This window comes from Primulina tabacum, chromosome 4 (assembly GCF_025594145.1).
Source record: "Primulina tabacum isolate GXHZ01 chromosome 4, ASM2559414v2, whole genome shotgun sequence".
In the NCBI taxonomy this organism is placed as follows: Eukaryota; Viridiplantae; Streptophyta; class Magnoliopsida; order Lamiales; family Gesneriaceae; genus Primulina; species Primulina tabacum.
In genome coordinates this window covers 45,721,770-45,744,837 of record NC_134553.1, presented here as the reverse complement: position 1 = coordinate 45,744,837, position 23,068 = coordinate 45,721,770, and the positions used below count along the sequence as shown (strand labels likewise).

At 31.6% G+C, this 23,068-nt stretch overlaps 1 protein-coding gene across 2 annotated transcripts; it reads left to right on the top strand.

Annotated features, from left to right (window-relative positions):
• Nucleotides 1-8,747: 8,747 nt before the first annotated feature.
• Nucleotides 8,748-16,833, top strand: LOC142543443 (uncharacterized). Of its 2 annotated transcripts, none has more exons than XM_075650698.1 (11): nucleotides 8,748-9,534; nucleotides 10,906-11,170; nucleotides 11,346-11,484; nucleotides 11,630-12,467; nucleotides 12,635-13,064; nucleotides 13,173-13,354; nucleotides 13,912-14,071; nucleotides 14,355-14,579; nucleotides 14,672-15,022; nucleotides 15,533-15,634; nucleotides 16,444-16,833. In XM_075650698.1, exons 1-11 carry the CDS (start codon nucleotides 9,026-9,028, stop codon nucleotides 16,657-16,659), a joined length of 3,417 nt encoding a protein of 1,138 aa, XP_075506813.1. In that variant the 5' UTR covers nucleotides 8,748-9,025; the 3' UTR covers nucleotides 16,660-16,833. The 2 variants fall into 2 exon arrangements, with proteins under 2 accessions (XP_075506813.1, XP_075506811.1); XM_075650696.1 differs by having other exon boundaries at nucleotides 11,346-11,517.
• The last annotated feature ends 6,235 nt before the right edge of the window (nucleotides 16,834-23,068 follow it).

Genomic DNA, 23,068 nt, shown 5'->3' with positions numbered 1-23,068 from the left:
TATCGTTATATTTTAAAATTTTGGCTTTAAAAACCAAATTGGTATTTCTTTTTAATTTTTTTGTTTTTATTTGGTAATGTTTTATAGCTTAAAGTTCGATCTTTGCTTTTTTAAATTAACTAGAAATAATGTACGTGCGTTGCACGTGGGAAACATATGTTAAAGTAATTAGAATTTGAAATAAAATTAGTTTACTCAACAAAAGATAATGATAATAGTATTGTAAATTTTTACAATTCGTGTTAATTAGCATATATAACTATTTAGGAAAAAAACATATATTTTTAATTTAAAAAAAGATTTGGACTACTAAAATTTTTCTCATATATTTTTTATCATATTGTTTTCTTCTGTTATTTGCCATATTCTCTCAATAATACATATATTTTATTACAATATTCAATTATTACAATCTTTTTTGACAATCAATGATCTGTAATTTTTATTTACAATGTTATTTGATTATTATTCTCTTTCATGTAAATTGACAACAATTTCTACCGGATGCTTTTACTTTCCTAGTTACCTTTAATTTATTAGACGATTATACTTGATAACATATAAACTACACATTATTATAACAATCTATCATCACATAAAAAGTACTGATGGACTGATTTAAAAAAATATTGATTAAATGTTGTCATTTATTTGTAATTTATAATAATAATATTTTTGACAATAAATCATCTTTTTACTAACTCTTATTATACTTATTTTAATATTTCATTTTAACTCATAATTATAATTAGCACAATTAAATTACTAATGTCATATTGGTATTACCTCCAGAAAAATAATATATTTAATTTTTCTAATTGTTTAAATATCTTCACGAGATCATTTCTGTACCCTTATCTTGAGAAAAATTCATTGCATTTATAAAGTTTGAATATTAAATATAACTTTATAGTAATGTGGAAAATGAATTCATTGTATGACAAACGCTTCTTTCATTTCTACTTTTTGTGTAACCCAAAAGAATTAAAAAAAAATTCTCTTTTATCTTCTCCAACTCACTGTAAAAAGTTATTAAAAAAATATTTATATCTAGAAAAATATTTTTAATTATTGTTTTTCTTTTCTATATATCTTGTTATATGTGAACATATATTCTACTTCATTGACTTAATTGTCATATATATTTACTATATAATTTGTGTACATATAAGTTCATTTTGTAGTTTTTTATTATCTGAACTTAGGTTGATATATTAATATATGATATGCATAGATATAAGAATTTTCAAATTCAATTTATTCACAATGATTTTTCATAACAAAGGCCAACTCAAAATAATAAAAATTAAGATTCATTATTATTTTAAATATGATATAAAAATAATATGTGGAAACTTTTTTTGATTTTTTGTTGCAAAATACAGTGATAAATGCATGTAGGTGCACTATTTCATTGTGTCAATTATAACTTTCTTTAAATATTTTATTTCTCACTCAAGGATCAAAATTTGTTTATTTCTTATTTTGATTATCGACAAATCCAATATTTCATTTAAATGTTTTTGTTAATATTTTACATGACTTTTATTCTATATTTATCCAATTTGAAATGGATTAATTATAATTCAATCTATAATAATATTTGAAAACTATAGAATGCTTCTAAATTTAAAAATCGAGTAACATGTAAGGGACCAATTCAAAACTAAAAGTTGATGCAACATGTTTCTTCTAGCTTTACAATCGAATAATGTAGAATCGAGCGTTTGTCGCTTTACCAAAAGTTATAACTGATACTATCGATGCAAGTCAAATCTTTAAATCGTACAACAGCTCAAGCGCCTATCCATCGTGGACAATTATCGTACCCAACAATCTATCTCCTAATAATTGCACCAATTGCAATCAATGAAAATCAAAGTCGCGATCTTCGCTCTCATATCAATTGTAGGCTCAAGTGTTTACTGTTTTATCAAAACCTATAGATTATGGTAACGGTGCAAATCAAATCATTTAAATAGTACAACAGCTCAAGCGCAACATTTCAATTACTCTACCCAACATGATCAATTATTGTACCCAACAAATAAGTTTATGCAAATAACCTTTTACTAAATCATATGAATTTATAAGACATTTGAGTAGAATATATACTTGATATTCTACATAAGTAGTAGAGAAAAAAATCATTTTTCATCTATTTGAAAATTTATATTTTAAAATAAAAGAAAAATCAGAAAAAAATATATAGCATGTTGACAAAATCCTGAAACCCAAATTGAAAGTTGAATTAATTCATTCATATTCATCATTAAATTCTACTATTTAATTTTAATAAATTTAACATGTTTATCCAATAAAATAACGAAATAATTGTTTATACAATTTAATTAAAAAGTCAAAGTACATCAGTTTCTGATTCCGAATAACGATCACATTATGATTATGTTACAATGATAAATAAATTATTATTTTTATTTTATCATCATAGTCTTTACCTCAATAAACACATTTTCGAATGTCGGATGTTAAATTTAATATTGACATTAGATAATTATAGTATTAATTCTAACATTCTTTTTTTATTCTTCTCAATACATTACTTTTTCTATCTTAAAATATATTAATCTATTTATTATTGTATACAAAGTATAATAATTATTTGTTTAATTGATCACATTTAAGATTAGATGTTTAGAAAAAATTCTAATATATCTTTAAAGATCAATAGAAGATGAAATTAAATTTGAAATCAAGAGGAAAATTAAGAAAATGTAGAACACTACAGTGCATTAAATTTCGTTTTGTACAGTGACAAAACATAAGGTGAGACCAAGTGAGATATTTATATATATGGGCCTCATTCAACTTAGCCCGTTATAATATTTTTATTAACACATTTTGTCCTTCGTTTTTACTTCACTAACTTTGCAGTATAACTCATTCAAGCATTATCTTTTTATTTTTTTAGTACATAGTGCCTCCACTCTCACCGACTTCAATCTTTAGAAGTCGATATTAGTAGTTTATATTAGTTTTTAATTTCTGTCTTTTGATTAATTGTGTAATTTTTTATCTTCTACCTAATTCATTTTTAGAATTTTTATTGAAATTTTATAATCATGATTAGAAGTGTTGCACACATACAATAAAATTAATATATTTTAAAATGTTACTATTGAAGTATCGAATAAATGTATTAAGTCATTATTTAAGAACTTTTAGAAAAACTATATACACCATAATTCAGATTGAAATATTAACATACAAATAAATAATTACGATGAATATCTTATGAAATAAATTATGTTAGTCCAAAAGGATTAAATATGATTATTGTAAATGAATTTTTCTTAATTAATTATAAAATTTTCGGCACATGCGCTGAATTAATTAGAATTTTCAATATAGTATGTAGATAAATGTTTTTCCATATGAGTTAGTGGTTGAGTCCTTATGAATATTTTAAAAAAATGTATCTTTAGTTATAGTAACGTTGTCTTATAATTTAAAATATTAAATGAAACAAATTATCAAGATAAAAAATTAATTAGGAAATTCAAGAATATATGGTTACTCAATTAGTTTCATTGACACGCTCTTTAGTTTGCTGATTTAATAGATGTTAGATCCACAATCACTGAGTTTGACAAGAATTATTGTATAATAAAATACAATTATAATAAATTATTTGATTGTATATGTGATGAAATTTTGTATATTTCATATATGTTTGATTTATTTCATTTATAAGGTTGAAATTTTATATATTATGATATAAGATTTGTTATGCATCTTAACATCGAGAAATTCACAAAAAATTTATATATTAGTTCCCGCTACCATATAATTCTGGTTTCGCCCCAGATTTTTGTGTATTCGTTTGCTTGAATTTATTGTTCCTCATTTTACCAAGACTCATAACATGTCAAACATGAAAGTGAATATTAATTTAAAGAGATGATAATATTTATATATTTTAATAAACAAATTTACCCCAACGATACTGATAAAACTAACTTAAAAATAATATGTTGACGAACATATTGTCAGGAATCCAAAAATACAACTCAAATGTCAACTTTGGCACTCAATTTTGAGTGACTGCCAAAATGTCTCAACAACCCACAATTTTTGGACAATACAGTAAAATCACAATTTTAAAATCAAAATAATATTTTTCATTTTATATCAAGAATTCATGATCGAAAATAGATAATATTAGATATATAGATATTTAATATAAATTCGTGCGAGCTCATTTAGGCTCACCTTTAAATGAGTTGACAAAATTTCAACCCAACTCACTTAAAATGTTCGGCGATGCAGGCCAAATCGACAGACCCAACCCAAATCGACGGCTCAAATCACAACGATCTTTTACCGTGTTTTATTTAAATAATTTATAAATATAAACCGCAAAAAAATTTCGGTTGCAAAAAACTTTAATTTAAACACATAAATTCTAGCAAACGGTCACAAGTAAATAGATTTAAAAATTTAAAAATATTTTTGTAAAATAATTATATTACAATAAATTTTTTGATCATATTTTATTAAAGTATTTTTTAATATAAACCTTTGCAAAAAATATTTTTTTAAACACATATGTTATAATTCACGTCACAAAGACAAATTAACGAGGATATGCAAAAAAAAATTAATAATACACCAAAGAAAATCCACGATTCGATAATGGATTATTTCTAGACTTTAATTAATTTAATTTACATAACGAAAAGATAAATAAAAAATCTAAATCATTGGATTAAAAATAACATATTATAATGTGGGTAGACACAAAAAAACCAAATACTAATTTACATAAAAAAAATAATATATTATAATGTGTGTAGACATAAAAAAATTAAATACTAATAATCACACATATTTAAAATATGAATAAAAAGGTGAAAAAGACACATTTAAAAAAAAATTAATTAATGTAAAACAAGTAATTAATAAGGAGATAGAAAAAGACACATTTAAATTAATGTAAAACAAGTAATTAATAAGAAGATAAAAAAAGACACATTTAATTAAAAAAAGACACATTTAAATTAATGTAAAACAAATAATTAATAAGGAGATAAAAAAAGACACATTTAATTTAAAAAAGACATATTTAAATTAAAAAATTAATGTAAAACAAGTAATTAATAAGGACATAAATGGAAATTCACATTTAAAGTCACGTATTTATATATATATATAATATAATATAATATAATATAATAGATAAATTTTCAATAAAATTTTCATCAAATTATTATTTTCATAAACAAAACAACCTATAAATTTATTGTTGATTGCTTCAAACAGATATTCTTCATCATCGATTTCTTTTCCTTTGGACGAGCTGCAGCTGGCTCTGCTCTTCAGCTCTGTTGCTCAATTCATCCGGGGGAAAAAAACTAAAATATATGTAAATCTTTGTAAATAAATATTGGTATTACTCCAAGGAAATATTAAGAGCTTGGGATTTTGGATTCTTGTATTAGAATGAGATATATTGGAGATTTTTATATATTAGAAATCCTTAATGTCAAGTTAATAATATATACACTTATGCAGGCATATTTTCGAAATTAGGTAGAAAATATTGTAAGATTGGAAGATATCATATAAGGAATTAAGGCATAGATATTGCTAAAATTCGAATTCTGCTAGAATTTTGCCTAATTATGGGGGTGCTTAAATATTGAATTATATGTAACTTGAGTTAAAAGAATGGAAGCAAATCCTCCCACCAATTTTTCGAGCCAATCATGGTATTAGATTAGGGAATAAATAGCTTAAATTAAGTAGCAAATCATCAGCCATGGAAGGGAATGGTTGGAGTGAAAACTTGAGAGATTTGATACAAATTAGGCATGATTTGAGTAGCTAATTTAGCTTCATCCCCTCACTTATAAATAGTCCATCATTCCTAGCTTTCCCTACACCCAAATTTTCGAAATCTATAGCTGCAAAATTCGAAAATTTCAGCAGCATATCCTAGCCGAAACTTTGCTTAAAAATCGTCCAAGAATAGGTTAGAACGTGAGCCGAAGTTTCGTCCGAGCAAGAAGTAAGAAGTCATCCGAGTTTTTTCGAACCTTTTCGTTTCCTTCAAGAAATACTGTAAGTGAGCTTGTTTTAAAGATTAAATTTCGGTTATACATTTTTCTTTTTTAAAAAAAAATCGGTCGAGTGCAAATTCTTCTTCTACTCTGTTCTTGTGTTTGTTGTCATATGGTTTTGGGCACTGTGAGTAATCGACTGTATATGAGTGAGAATCCCAATATGACATGTTTATGGCCCTTATGCGGTGGCATTATAATCGTTATACGACATCGCCCCCTTAGAGGAGTAAAAATTAGGGATTGATATCAGTAAACCATAGAAAGTAGAAGAATCTCAGTGTCTGGTCAATGTTATCCATGTGATATGTGTGAGAACCGAAAATCTTGCAATAATGTAATTAAAATTTGGAAGGAAATTTTATTAGCATAAGATTCTTTTTATTGTATTAGAATAAGATGGCCATGTTGAAATCATTATTGCCAAGCAAATTTCGAATTTTGGGGTATGAAATATTACAAATTAGTATATCATACAAGATGCAAGGAAACAAGATAAAGAAAATCTCGGATATTCATATAAATCAAGGATTTATATCTCACGAATTAGGAAGAGAAATCATCAGCAATGACAAGGATATTTGGAGTCAATATTAGGAGATTTGACATGAATTTTTGGTATGATTTTAGTGCCAAATTTAGCTTCACCCTCCTCCCCTATAAATAGTGCATCAACCCCACTCATTCAACACACATAATTTCAAAATCCTAGAGCTGAAAAACTCGAAAATTCAGCAACTCTCCCTAGACAAAATACTGCACAAAAATCGTCTCGAAAATCGTCAAAGAAATCGAGCCGGAGCGCTACCCGGACGAGGAGCGCGAAGTGATCCAAACCAAGCCGTTCACTCCACGTTTTTTTAAGTACATCCAAACACTGTAAGTGGGCTGTTTTAAATTTTGTTTTATGCACATGAAAATTTCGGTTTTGTGGTTTAAAAATACGGTCGAGTACCGTCGTTTTGTCTATACGTTTTTACAAAAGTTATTACGTTTATGTTTGACACTGTGAGGATTCCCTGAAAATGGGTGGAATTCCAACATATGGTCCTTAACAGTGGGATAGAACTGTTTTATGGCCTCGCCCCCTTAGAGGATTAAAACTTAGGGACTGACGTAAGTAAACCGTTAAAGGTGAAAAATCGCAGTGTTATTAACGTTACGTTTATGAAAAGCATGATGTACGTTTATGATATGTTTTGAAAATGTTATTAAATTGGTTATGTTGTGTTCAAAGTCCCCCATTTACTGAGTATTCCCAAAATACTCACCCCCCTTACAACCCTTCCCAGATAAGTCCGAAGAACAGGTTGAGGAAGAGGAGTCCGAACAGTTCCGGGGATGGTGATTCACGAGACCAGTAGTAGTTATATTCAAATTTATGATTTAATAATTGTAAGACGCTTCCGCATTATTTACTATTTCGTTGGATTTCGTTATTGTAAAGACAATGTTTATTTCGTGGAAATTATGATATATAAACTGGTTCGGTTTATACTGTGCTACGAAAGGCTTGTTGTTTTCAATTATGTGATTGCTAAACGACGTCGGTGTCAATCCCGAGTTTCGGGGCGTGACAATATGAGTCTTGTTGTACACGATTTGTGTTTCGAAATTATATGCATGTTGTTATGTTGTGCTCGAACTGCCACCACTTGCTGAGTGACGACTATATTACCCACCCCTTACCATCATTTCCCAGATAAACCCGATGAACAACTCGAGGAAGAGGAGTCGGACCAGTATTGAGGCTAGTGAAATTTCGAAATTTTAGTTTGAGTTGAAATTCAATTTTAATTGTAACGCTTCCATATGAATTCTGTCATTTTCAGTTATTGGGTAGTAAAGATAATGTTATTTCTTTGGAATTTATGATATAAACTGGCTTTGGTTTATACTGTACTACGAGTTTGATTGTTTTTCAATTGTGTGGATTACTAAACAACGTCGGTGTCGACTAACCCTGATCTCAGATTATAACATGTTCCGTCCTTGCATTAGATTCAATTTCTCAAATATACTCCAAACAAATTTATATTTTCCCCTTATATTAACTCATTTTAATCTACAACAACATACTTGTCTTTTTATTGAGGTCGACTGAGTTACTCATCTATCTATATTATTTTATTAAGTTTGAGACATTTAGAGTAACTAACTTTGGTGTCATAGTCTGTTTTAATAATTATATATATTAATAAAATGTTAAAATTTTAATGCAAGTTATATATAGTTCAGCGTATAGAGTCATTGTTTTTTGGGTTTAGGTTATAGGTTCAATTCTAATTGAGGTCATTTTTTTATTCTTTTATTTTTCAATTTATTTTTTAATTTATATATCAAAATTACAGTGTATTCCATCACTATTTCTTATAATTATATTTTGATCCTCATTTAAATATAAATCAAATAAATTATAAAAAATATTATACAAGCACGCAATGTATGCGTCGCTGCACTAGTATTTAATATATTTCTTCGTTTGTTAATATGAATATTAGTTATGATCTTCACTTATCTTTTTATTTTTCGTGGGAATATAATCAATGTGACCCTTTGGGAATTCAAGAACACGGGATTTGAAAAATTATCCTTCACCCCCCAGATTACCCCAAAATTTCAAAATAATCACCACCTTTAAATATCCTTCCTTTACATGGCCATCCTTCATCTAGACTAGATTCTAGGGTTTCCTTCTGCTCTGCACTCCTCTTCCCGCTCCTCCACAAACTACGGAAATTTTGTACCCTTACGCCTATACAAGCACCTCTACTTACGTGTATGGGCGTATCAGTCTTAACTGATATTTCAATCTGTCCCTTTTCTTCCTTTCGTAGCTTAGTGTATAGTTTTGTTTCCTTTCTTCCGGGAAGAGCCACCAATTTTGAGCAGTTTTTGTCTGAATTGATGCATTTCTATTGAAGTATTTGTGTGGAGGAATAATGCAGGTTAATGAATTGGATACGATTGAAACTCCCGCTTTGGAGGGGCATGAGAATTCCCGAATAGTAAAGGAAACGGAGACCCTGGAAGAAGATTGTGGCAAGAGTGATTTGATTGTGGGTTCAGCTATAGATGTTTCTGGGAAAATATTGGATTTTCCCTTTATTAATGTCGGCGAAAATGAGGTGGAGGAGGTGTTTATGTATAAGAATGAGTTGAATTTAATACCTAGAGCTGTGGGGAGTCTTCAGGGGTTGAAGACTCTGAAGTTTTTCGCGAATGAGATGAGTTTGTTTCCCCGGGAGTTTAAGAACTTGGTTGAGCTGGAACGCTTGCAAGTGAAAGTTTCTATTCCGGGATTGAGTGGGTTTGAGTTGAGTAAATTGAAGAACTTGAAAGAATTGGAGCTTTGTAGAGTGCCACCTAGGCCGTCAGCTTATCCAATTTTGAGCGAGATTGCCGGGCTTAAGTGCTTGACCAGGCTCTCTGTTTGTCATTTTTCGATAAGGTAATAAAGATCCTCATTATTGTTGAAAGGATGTTTTGTATGTGAACTTTATGTTTTTTTCTGCCAATTTCAAATTTTGATGTGTTTTATATTTATATACCAACTGTATTCCATATAAGTGACTAAGTTGGTTGCTGTATGCCTGTAAAATTCATTTTGATTTAAACCCTTATATGATAGAACTTTGTGATTAATACCTGCTAGTTCTTTGAAAAAGAATTAAACAATGGCTTATTGCCACTCAATTATATAGTACACGTGCAAGAGAAAGTGAGCGATTTTGCCTTCAATAGGTGCAATGAACTTTAAGGCAAGTTGATAGTGATAAAATACGTGAAAAAGTATGTTACTTGAGAATTGAGATCACCTTTACTGCATTTTAATTTTAGCTTTGTGTAAACCCTGTAGGTGGCTTTTATTAAGCATGCATATCTGAGTTGCTAGGTACCTCAGTTCTAGTGGGGTACAATTTATGTTCTTGTTTTTTAATTACTGCCATGTCTAATTAATCAAACACGAACATGGAATTCTATGTGACTATGTGGTATGACGCCTAATGCAAATTTCATATGCAGTTGTTGGGAATAGGAGGCTTGGACAGGGGTAGGGAATATCCAAGTGCTTTTTCGATTTTATAACATCCTAATGAGGATTATCAGTATCTATTTCACATATTTTACAACACTCGAGGGATCAATCATGGTTTGCATAATTTATAAGGTTTTAGACTGATAATTTGGGTGATTTACAGAGGAGATTTAATTTCTATGTCTGCCATGTTCCACAAAATTCCATGTTCTCTGTGTATCGACAATTATTTTCATTCCTCTTTCTGTAGAAAAATCTTTAGCATCTTGGTGATCACAATGTATTCTTCATTTCCCTCTTCCCTCTTCCCCCTTTCTCCTCTTTTTCCCTCTTCCCTCTTCCCCCTTTCTCCTCTTTCTTTTACTTCCTTGAGGCTTGAACCACTGTTTTTTGGACATATATAGTTTACAGCTGATACAATCTTTAAAACTTTCAATAGATAGACTTGCTATTTATGTAGTTTCCCTTTGTAAGTGTAATATCAGTGATTATTCCTGTGGATGAACAAATATTTAACGAAGTCATGCTGTCAATTAAGCTTTTGTTGGTAAATAGCTTGCAACAGATGGAAGCTTTAAAATCTCATATGATAGTTTTGTTTCTTATGTTGTTGGTCGATACGTGCAACCTCGTCTATATAGATTATATTTATGTATTTTGACGATGGGTGATTATTATAATTGTAAATTCATCATTATGCATCAAAAGTTCTTTAAGCTGTGCTGTCAGTTGTGCTAATGCTGGTGATGTTTTATGTTTCATGCGCATGTCATTTTCCTGCAGATACCTTCCTCCAGAAATTGGCTACCTTAAGAATTTAGAGTACTTGGATACCTCGTTTAACAAGATGAGGAATTTACCGGATGAAATTGCTTCCTTGAACCTATTGGTATCACTTAAAGTCGCTCATAATAAATTAACCCAGCTTCCATCAGGACTTTCATATCTGCATAGATTGGAAAACCTTGACCTATCAAATAACCGGTTGACATCTTTGGGGTCCCTTGAACTTGAATCAATGTGTACCCTTAAAATTCTAAATCTTCAGGTACGTACCCATATATGAACAGTGGATACATATATTTTTCTTCATGTGATCTCAATCTTCCGTGGAGAAATCCTTGTCAATTCCACATTTCCAGATGTTAAACTGCCTTTCTTTTTAGCCTTAATTCCTAATGTTTTACAAAATTGGTTAATTTTTTTCTCAATACTTATTAAAGCACAATCGACTCTATGGTTGTCAAATACCTTCTTGGATATGCTGCAAGTTGGAAGGGAATGTCAAAGACCTATCCACTGATGAATCTGCTGAGATGGATGTATATGAAGGTGTCATCCAGGAGATTCATAATAGTCCTTGTAATGAAGAGGCATCTCTATCTCTCTCATTGTGTGGGTGTTTGTGTGCTGCCCCACCCCGTCAAACACACAAAAAAAAGTGCTTGTATGTTGGTTTTCATTTAATCTTGTATTAGGTTAATGTTAGTAGTTTGACTTGTTGCAGGCTCTTCTACTGTGCCATCAAGTCAATCAGTTGGATTATCTCCTAATAATAGATGTTTAGCTGCTCGAAGGTCCAAAGGATGGAAGCGTAGGTATAATTTGCAAACAAAAGCTCGACAAGAGAGATTGGACAACTGCAAGAAGTGGAAATTTGATGCTACAATTCAAAGATCGTCAGAGAAATGCATGATGTGCAGAGTCTCTGTTCATGGCGATGATGCGTTGTCAAAAGATTTATCTGTTGTCGCAGATGCAGAGCTTGATTGCAAAGATCTAATAATAAATGGTGAAATGCATGGAGGTTCACTTATCATTACTGGGGATGAGGATCTAATTGTTACAAAAGAGTCTGCAGATGGTTGTTTAAGGGATGAGGATTTAAGTGTTACAAAAGAGCCTGCAGATGGATGTTTAAGAGATGAGGATTTAAGTGTTACGAAAGAGTCTGCAGATGGATGTTTATGTTCAGCAGTTGACTCTGATGGGATGCATAAGGAAGCGGAACCTGATTGTTTGAGATATGATACAATTTTGGACCCTGTTTCAGATGCTGCTAAGGTGGTGGGTGAAGATTCCTCTTCTGAAACATCTAATTGTGTAAAGAAGTCAAAAAGGCATTATGAGAAGGATATTGACAATCCCAAGCCCACTAAATCACGTAGACCAACCAATGATCCTTCTTTCGTATCTTGCCAATACAGTGAAAGATCATTTTGTGGGGTTGGGGACTACCTACCTGATGGATTTTATGATGCAGGGCGAGATCGACCATTTATGCCGCTTGATAGCTATGAAAAAAATCTCCATGTGAACTCTCGGGAAGTGATTCTTCTTGATAGGTAGTTATTGAACTTAATTTTTATTTTTCTGTCCTCTATAATCGTGATTTGTTTTGAATAATATCAACCTGTCACTTATTGGATGTTCTCATCTAATCTGATTTAAAGCAGATTCATATTAGGTTAGTAGCTCTTAATGTTGTAATAATGTTAAATTGCTGATCCAGGGAAAGGGATGAGGAGTTAGATTGCATATTGTTTCGTGCTCGACAATTGGTGTATAAATTTAAGCAGATGAACCATTCCATCGACGAACATAGAGGAGTTGTAATTGATAGTATGCAAATTGCGTCATTGCTTGCTCTTTTTGTATCCGATCATTTTGGTGGAAGTGACAAACGTGCTGTTGTTCAGAGGACACGAAAAGCTGTTTCTGGTTCAAACTACAAGAAACCTTTTATTTGTACCTGCGCAACTGGAATGTGTGACGCCAGCAATAAAACCTCCAGGCAATGTGCGGACTCTGTAGATGATATTGTTTTCCATGATATCTGTGAAAAATCTCTTCAATTTATTAAAGGAAGACGTGATTCTTCTGTAGTTCCTATTGGGGATCTACAATTTGGTGTTTGTAGACATAGGGCGTTGCTCCTGAAGGTAATTCTTAGAGCTTGTTTTTTTTTTTTTTTTTTTAAAAAGAACGAATGCACGCGTCAACACCTTGAAGTATAATAACTGAAAGGATGTCTTTGTCATCTGCTGTAGTATCTATGTGATCGGATGAAGCCTCAAATCCCTTGTGAACTTGTCAGGGGCTACTTGGATTTTTTACCGCATGCCTGGAATGTAGTTGTCGTAAAAAAGGGCAAGTCACTGGTTCGCATGATAGTCGATGCATGCCATCCACATGACATCCGTATAGAAAGTGACCCAGAGTATACCTGCAGGTATGCAATTGAGTTTTCTATAGTTTTATTAGCCTGCATATGTATATTAGTGTGGTAGTTATAGAAATGCCCACCTGAAATGACTTCTTTGTTTAAGATGTGATTGAGGGAAAAATTTCACTAAAAGAATTTCACTAATGTTTTCGTTGGGTTCAAGCCATGGTGAGATTTTGTTAATTTGATTAAAGTCGTAGTGACATGGAATTATGTAACTAGATGAGTGGTTCACCTTGAAATACTCTACCTGTTTCATACTTTTAGAAGATAATGATTTTTAAAGCAAACTCTAACTCCGAAGCCAATTTTAGATGATATTTTAGCTTGTCACTTATTCTGAGTAGTTCAGATATTTTCCATATACATGCTTGATTTTGTTTCAAATGTTTCAGTCTGCAATAGCATCTTTGAATAGTTTGGTGATACATGTGAAATTATCTATTTGTGGTACTAGGTATGCATAAAGGACTTTGAGTTTTGTGGCATTGTACTTTTAAAGTATTCAATTTCTCTGTCGAACGAAATATTTGAAGTTAAAATTAACATGCTTTTCATTTTAGGTATATTCCTTTAAACCATGTCTATACTCCTCTTGTTGCTGACGAAGGTGCTAGCCCTGATAATTCATTTCCATCTGTATCTGTATCTGATGAAATTGGGAAACTGCCATCCACTACTTTGATGCGCTGTAATTTTGGATCACTTGAGGCTGCAATGAAGGTATATTTTTCTATTTGTTCTTATGACGGATTTTCATTATCTTGACTACATACATTTCAGAAACTTCATCTTTTTGGTCTTTATGTGGTATTTATTAACCTACAAGGTTTTAGCATATTGTTCTTTTTTTTGCCAGTGACTTTTATCAGGTTTTGCACTTGACGGTAGCCTTTTGCATGATTTGAATATCTTCAATATGTTTTTGGCGATGAGAATATGACCTGATTTATAAAAACAAATGTCTTTTGGGCATATGGCATTTCTTAAGTTATTCATTATGCAGGTACGGACCATGGAAGTAAGTGGGGCTTCTGCTGACGAAGTCAGAAATTTTGAGCTTTCTTGTTTAGGGGAAGTCAGATTGTTGCGTGTCTTGAAGCATTCTTGCATAGTAGAATTTTATGGTCATCAGATATCTTCCAAGTGGTCCGTGACAGCAGAAAATTCTGTAGATCGTTCATTACAGTCTGCTATATTGACGGAGTACATAAAAGGAGGCTCCTTGAAGGTGACTGTTTTAGTCGAATCATTTTTGCGCACAGCCGTTGCTTGTTTTCATGCATTTTTATTCCTAATCTTCTGTGCTGTCTGAAATCACAGAGCTATCTGGGGAAACTATCAAGTTCTGGTGAGAAGCATGTTGCTGTCGACTTGGCATTGTCTATTGCCAGGGATGTCGCTTTTGCACTAACTGAACTTCATTCTAAACACATTATTCACCGTGACATAAAAAGTGAGAATGTATTGGTTGATCTTGAGCAAAGGAAGCATGATGGCTCACCTATTGTGAAGATATGTGATTTTGACATGGCAATTCCTCTTCATTCTTACCTGCATACATGCTGCATTGCTCATGTTGGAGTACCTCGACCTAATATCTGTGTTGGTACTCCTCGGTGGATGGCTCCTGAGGTGTTACGCTCGATGCATGAACAAAACATGTATGGATTGGTGAGTTACTGTTCATGACATGGTTTTGATGTCTGGCTTGTGGTGATTGAATTGAAGCATATATAAGTTGTAATTCTTGCTTTATTGAATTGTCAGTCGGTGTACATTGTCATTGTTCTCTACTTGTTGGCTTTGTAGAGGTATTATGAAAATTTACCTGAATGGATTGAATTGGTTTTTATGTCTCCATAAACTATTTGCACATGCGAAAATATCTATGTTGTTTGGCTAGTCTTGGGACAGGAGGGTGCTAGAACATTAATCCCGAACTTCTTTTCAGATGCACAATTGCGTCACTAAAACATAGTCGTTTACCACTATAATTTATTCCCGTTCTCTTGGTCTCCCGTAAGTCGGAACGTTAGTATTGCTGTTTCTCACTGCAGTCATTCACACGCATCACATATTATTTACTTGGTCAGACCAAGTTGATTAAGTATCTTGTTATCTTCTATCAGTCACTCAAGTTTGTTCTTTGTCTTTACAATTTTTTCCCTCGTATCTTGACAGGAGGTGGATATCTGGTCATTTGGCTGTCTGCTTCTGGAATTGTTAACATTACAGGTCCCGTATTCTGGATTATCAGAATCTGAAATTCATAATTTTCTGCAGGTAAATTGCTGTTTTTATGTTCAATTGATGCATGTATATTCAAGGGGGTGAAAATTGTCGTGATAACTACACTTGCTTCCACTTGATTTCGAAAGTTTGCCAAGTACCATTATAAAACTTATAAAACTAATTTTTTATGCTTAATCCATTTTAGCGCTTACTAGAAAGTAGAAACCTTCTTGATGAATATGTAAAGCTTTTTAAATCTTTATTTATTTAGAACTTGACTAGTCTTAGAGACGTCCTTATCTTTCGCGACACATGGCAGAAAGAACGGTAAATTATTAAACCATGTTGTGCCATGTCATTTCAGAAGTAAATATGTATTTTAAAATTTTGAAATATTATTCGTTATTTCGTATATAATGTAATAATGTAACTTTTTTATTACAATTTGGGGAGGAATATTCTTTTCTCCGGTCCCTGGTCTCTCCCTCATGCCACGAGCCAAGAGGCGCCATGATAACGCAATTTTTTTTTTAGCGAAGGAAAAGTTAATTTAAAATGAAGATTATACGAGGGTGTATGAAAGGCATGTTAGGAAATAATTTTGGAAAAAAATTTCAAATTAATATTGGGGTATTCTTGGATATATTCTTGGAAATGAAAACACTTTTGGCAGGGGAAACAGATATATAGTGAATTTTTTTCCAATTCTTTTTCGTTTTGTATCGGTGGGCGGTGGCTGGCTGGCTGGCTGCAGGCCTGCACCACCAATACATCTCTATCTCTATGAGACCGGGCACATTTCTTTCCCGCAACAGTTTCCCTTGACTGACCAAATAGTTTGCATCGGTTATCATGTGCAGATGGGAGAACGGCCTAGATTAACAGATGAACTCGAGGAATTGGCTCCATCTGATAAGGAACTCGAGACCAAGTCTCAAACCCTTTGGTTTCTTGTGAAACTGTACCGCCGATGCACCAAAAATGATCCAGCTGATCGTCCATCAGCTGAGGACATCTATAATATGTTACTCGATCGCATAAGCTCAATTAGATCAAGAAACCCAGAACAAGAGTAGTATTCTTTCCTGCTGGTATTTATACACTTTGATTCAAGAAATTTGGGACATTGAAAGTTCTCACTGTGACATTAGGTTTAGTATATGTTTGATTTTTTAACTAGGCCACACACGTGAAAATGACGAATATTTATCTTTATTGCAAAATACAGAGTACAAGAATTCGTTATTTCATTCTTGCACAGGGTTAGGTGTCTGAACGTATTGTACTGTGCCATTCAGTGATTAATGCAATTTATTCTTGAAATATGAATGTTAAATTACAAATTCATCGGGTTGGGGTTTCAATTTATTTTGTTGGATCCTTGATTTCATAATGTTCATGAACCAGCAAAGGGTTGTTTTTTTTTATCATTTGTAGTCCATCCGACTTAAAAGGTTTAAGATAGAGAGATCTAATTGTAATAAATCAATTCCTATGTGTTCGGATGAAATGAACTTCTTTATGAATTTGAAAATCGGGCGTAGTTTTGAAAATGGTTTTATTTTCTTTTAAAAATATAATGTTTGCATGGAGGGAAGTGTATACAAGTCTCGAAATCATTATAATGGAGATTAATGAAGTAAAAATATATATAATGTCTTTGAGTTAATGTATCTCTTGATTGCAAATCTGTAATATATTTTTACATGAAAATGGAGAAATCGATATTTGAACAAGTCATCCAAGCATGAATGCCCAGCCCCGGATACTTGCTCGTCCGTCGACGGAGCGATCCTCCGGTGTGCTTGAGTCCAAAGCCCAACGTTTGCTTCTTCTAGTCCCAAAGAAATTCAACGCCGGTAGATAAACTGCAGTTGATCGATCAATAATGTTCCAATTTGGAAAGCTTGTTGCTCGTACGTCCCGGTGCGTTCAATTGGTTGGAAAAAATGCAAGTGAGAGAATTATAAACAAAATTTATTTATACTGATTAAAAACTAAATAAAATAATAAAAGAAAAATCTTTTCACCAAATTTAGGGTTAAGAAACACAAAAAAGACTAAATTTTTTAAAAGTAAATAATCAATTTTTTAGAGGTTGCCACACACTCTAAGTAGACTGCCTAGTGCATCCGAACATTAAATAATAACATAATTCACCTATTCTATTGCACACCTTTTTCTTAAGCCGAAAAATGTGGTTTCGGGTTTTTAACTAGCCAGTGCATCCGAACATTAAAATCTTTTTTATTTATTTGTTACATTATTTATTTATTACAATATTTAAGAAAATTCAAGCTTATTAAACTGAATTTTAGACAATGACTTCCGTGACCAAACCTAAATTTTTGTTCTTCTATATCCCAAATCATTCTCCAATTTATTTTTTCTTGTCTAGTTTCTTTCTTTCTCAGAACGCAAACACTTAATATACATAACATTTACTTATCTTTGTAATATATAATAAAAGATGAAATATGGGGGTTGACTCGGGAGTTTGTACGAGAAGACCAAGACTGATCTTGATCAAGGTCAGGTGGTTTCTCGCACTCCTTTGCTGTCAAAATCATAATCGACACATTTTTGACATGAAAATGTTATATAAAACAAAGTTGTGGCTCTGTGTGTTAGTTGTCCCACATTAGTTGGATAAAATACTTGAGAGTTGTATATATGTTCTTGAACAATCCTCTCCCCTTGAGCTAGCTTTTAGGGTTTAGTTAGCTCTAAGTTCCAATCTTAACATGTTATCAAAGCTCAGGTTTCACCGTTATGTGTTAGAATACCCATATTTGGGTCACCCGTTCTGTCCATAATTGGGTCATTTGTAAACTTCACGTTCCAGGAGGTGTGTTAGTTGTCCCACATCGGTTGGATAAAATATCTGAGAGTTGTATATATGGTTTTGGACAATCCTCCCCCTTGAGCTAGCTTTTGAGGTTGAGTTAGATTCAAATTCCAATCTTAACACTATGTATGGAGATTAGTTCGACCCCACTTTTGTGATATTACTCTAATGATAAATTCAATGATTACGAAAGTTGTCATTGTGTTTTTTTTTTAAATATCTAATGTAATATATTGGACAACTATGAAAAAAATTGTATACGAACATTTTACAAAGATGAATACTTAAAAAAAAAAAACTCTAAAATTAAAGTCAATAAATCGAACAAAATTAAAATTGTCGGTAGATAGGCATATTGATGCCCTTATTTTCACCACCATCATAAAAGTCTTTCAGTGTTAACAGTAACTGCCAAAATGTTGCTTCATTATTGAAATTTTATTCCCCAACTACCTTTATTAAATTGTTGTAATAATAGCCTATTTTCCTACTAATCAAACACAGAAGAGGTTTTATAAAAGTAGAAAAAAAAAAGAAAAAGAAATGACAAATGGGATATAGTTTTACACACGGGTCATATCAAGAATTTTTATTTATTTATTTATTTATTTTTGCAATAATCAATGTCAAATTTTTCTGTAAATTATAAGTTTGTGAAATTATTAGGAGATGAATGGTGGAGACGGAAAATGATCAAAATTTTTCATTGAATTATATGACTACACCTCACCGTTGACGCAAATTAGAAGTTTTAGTAAGAAATTGTCGAAGAAGAATAATTAATATTAACTAAGAGAATGATAGAAAAATGAACTAAGTATATCGTCTTATTTTAAAGATCTGAGTTGTATCATAAAATTACAATCGTTGCATTTTATAATTTTGTGGTAGAAATCTAGAATTTTTACCATATCCAACAATAAATTAGTTTTTCCAAAATATCAAGGCAAGAGGGTTTGAAGCCCAATGTTGCCTGCAAATATAAGAAAAATGAGTAATTAATTACATATATAAACCAAATAACAAAACATAATATTGTACAATATTTAAAAGTAGCATTAATCGTACATTAATTTAGAGCTCGATCGCACAGCAACATATAACGTGCAGAGGACCACTCTACAAGCTATAATTATAACATATAATCATAATAATAAATCAGCTAGCTGGCTGAGGCCTATCACCCCTTTCTGTCAACACTGTTACTGTTTCCAAGGACCACGATTTATATTATATATATATACACACACACACCAGAGGCAGATATTAGGGTTTCCTATCTGTGTACAGCTAGGGTCAACATGAATACATTACATTACACAAACTTAATTTTATATATATACGCAAAAATTTGTGTGAGACTGTCACACGGGTCGTATTTTGTGAGATATATATCTTATTTGGCTCATCCATAAAAAAATATTATTTTTATGATAGATTATTACTTTTTATCGTGAATATCGATAGTGTTGACATGTCTCACAGATAAAGATTCGTGAGACCGTCTTATAATAGATCTACTCATATATGTATATATATCTGTGTGTGTGTTGTGATGCGAGAAAGATAACATGTATAGAATTTATCATTCAAGGGTTAGTGGAAAGTTACATTATATATTTAATACAAAAATTCATATGAGACAGTCTCGCGGATCGCGTGAAAAATTGAAATATGATACAAACCAAAAACAAGAATTGGTATATTAGGGTTTTGTCATGGGGTATTATATTCATAGAGTCAATATCCGGCTTTTCTTATGACAAATTAACATTTCTTTAGCTTAAATTGTCCTTGACGGATATATGTGTTCCTTCGCGGTGAGCTTGTGGCGACATCTTAGTCATTATGTGATTTCATCTCTGGTGGTTCCCCCCTCCGCCGCCGCGATTATATGATATTTTCTATCGTTTCCATTTTTTTTCCATGTTCGTCGTTGGTTCGATCCTTCAACGTAATTTTTTTCTCCATCACGTAGATCGTCTCCACCTTCTCAACTTGTCTCAACCGCATATGTTGTTCATATATTATTGTTCTTTGTGCTTTTGGTTAGACAAAATTGGAAATTTAATTTGGAGCTAGCTCTTACATGACCATTGTTTAATTTAGCAAGAAAAATAAACAAAGTAAACTTTAATTAGATATGCAATTCACTTAATACCAGTAAATTAATGTGGCAATAAATTTTGATATGCGAAATATATTAATTGCGAGACAAAAAAATACTATCACATCCTATTTGATTCTTGAATTGAAAATGGATAAAATTAGAAACATTTAATTGATATCCCGACATTAATTTCGGCGCTGCTAGAATTTAATGAATACTGAAAAAAATTTAGGAGCGAATTGTTTTGCCTTTTCAAAATTTAATTTCGAGGAATTAAACGACAAAATAATTGCAAAATATATATATTTCTTTTAATAAGGATAAAATATATCTAGAAAATATTAATGTTGATAAAATATGTGCTTAAATTGTCGAAGGCATGTGGTGTCGTGGACAAGCATAAATATGGAAATACAAATTTGTCCATGCGATCGGAAATGATGAATTCATATATATTATATAATCATTTACATTTTATATATAATTTCGAATTTTGGAAACAAACCAACAATATTGTTAGTTGTACCACATCAATTGGATAAAATACCTGAGAGTTGTATATATGGTCTTGGACAATCCTCCTCCATTGAGCTAGTTTTTGGGGTTGAGTTAGGTTCAAGTTCCAATACTAACATAGTATAAGAGCTCAAGTTCCACCGTTATGTGTTGGACTGCCCATAGTTGAGTCACCCGTTCTACCCATATTTAAGTCATTTGTAAACTTCACGCTCACCTGAGAGTTGTATATATGGTTTTGGATAATCCTCCTCCCTTAAGCTAATTTTTGAGGTTGAGTTAGATCCAACTTTCAATTTTAACAGTTTGTTTTTGAATTTTTTATTTCAAGTATATTAGACGTACTTTTTTATATTATATTTTAATACAGTTATACTAAGAATCTATAAATAAATAATTGATTAAGGCCGAGTTGTGCGAAGACGTGTATTATTCTAACTTTTCATACATTCACATTTGAAGTATAATATCCCAAAATCATCAATATATCTTCAAGTACATATTGAATCGTGTTGCGCCGCCTTCGAATTTCATTATTTTAATTTAATTAGTGCCATTTTCCCTTTTTGTCATCATTATTATATATGATGATGCTGATCATTATTAATATTATTAGCATTATTATGTTCTTGATTTTAATTATTATATATCATGGGTTGGCATGGTGTGGTTGGGCAATTGATTTCTTATATCTAACTTTGATACTGTATTAGTTTAATTTTATCGATCTAGCATACAGGGGCGGAGCCACCGTACTTAGCTTGTTTGGTCCAAATTTTTTTTAAAAAATTTATATGCAAATTTTTTGTATAATTTTGGATAAATTTGATATTAGCTCAGGTTGACCAATTTAAAATATTAAAGAATTTTAGAGTTTAAAATTCTAGCCCGGATAAAATCAGATTCCTGGCTCTGCTACTGCTAACATATACTAACATCAATCAACCAATGACTTACGAGTTATAACTCATCTGACATATAGATCCAACGTTTGAGATGAGATCTCGATCGAGCTCGAGACATACTCATTCCTCAACTAAACCAAAGATGTAAATATGTTTGTGATTTTTTAAATATTAATGATTAATTTTTGAAAGTGGGAAGGATAAAGAATGGCGTTTTGCAACGAAGTTTAACTTATTTTGGTACATCATTATTTATTTGTTTATGTATTAATGATACAGATTGGAGGAGATCGTTGAGATTTGAGAATGAATCTTTACATAAAGGATCAATTATGAGGTGTCGCGTGCACGATTCTTAGCTTATTATAAATTATTTAATCATAGATTAAGCGCTTAATCTTTAGAAATAATATAAATATAATCAATAAATAATCAACCAAAGGAATATGTTCCATAAAGATGGAGAATTATACGGGCAATTAGAACGAAACACGACGTTAGAAGGAAAGTTTACTTTTGAAAATTATTCTTGGTACCTTTTTTTATTTTAACAAAATAATCTATAAAAGTTTTTTAAATCTAAATAATCACACTGTTCGTACATGTGAAAAAGTTATAATTTTGGTCATACGATCTCGCCATTTTTGGTTTAATAACGCCCCAGATTTGACGACTCCACACTGTATCAAAACGGGTCTTTCCAGCATGCTTATGTCCTCACTCACACGCATCCTGGGAAACTTCCCAGGAGGTCACCCATCCCAAAATTGTCTCAAGTCAAGCTCCCTTAATTTTTGGAGTTCTTATGTGATGAGCGATGCACTTTTTTGATATGAGTAATACATATCTGTCACGCCCCATGTCCGGGCCCGCGGCTGTGTGACTGCAAAATGAGCCCCTATAGCAACTACTTCGTATTCGTCCTCGCTTTACGAAAATGATTAACCCAAGTTGCTATAGAAGTCCACTGTAAGCCATTATAAACTCATTTTAAATCTTTCATTTTTAAGATGTGGGACAAGGGTATCACAAGATATGTTGTCAAAGTTCATCTTAGTCTAATAAATTGTCATAGTTTCAAATTTTACTCTTTCTTTGGAGTACAT

What these genes read in the sequence shown, in the direction of transcription:
- LOC142543443 (XM_075650696.1), top strand. Translation starts at nt 9,026, where the DNA reads ATGCAGGTTAATGAATTGGATACGATTGAAACTCCCGCTTTGGAGGGG. An exon ending in GAAGTGATTCTTCTTGATAG is followed by an intron (nt 12,468 to 12,634) that starts GTAGTTATTGAA and finishes TTGCTGATCCAG; the next exon opens with GGAAAGGGATGAGGAGTTAG. An exon ending in CACTTGAGGCTGCAATGAAG is followed by an intron (nt 14,072 to 14,354) that starts GTATATTTTTCT and finishes TTCATTATGCAG; the next exon opens with GTACGGACCATGGAAGTAAG.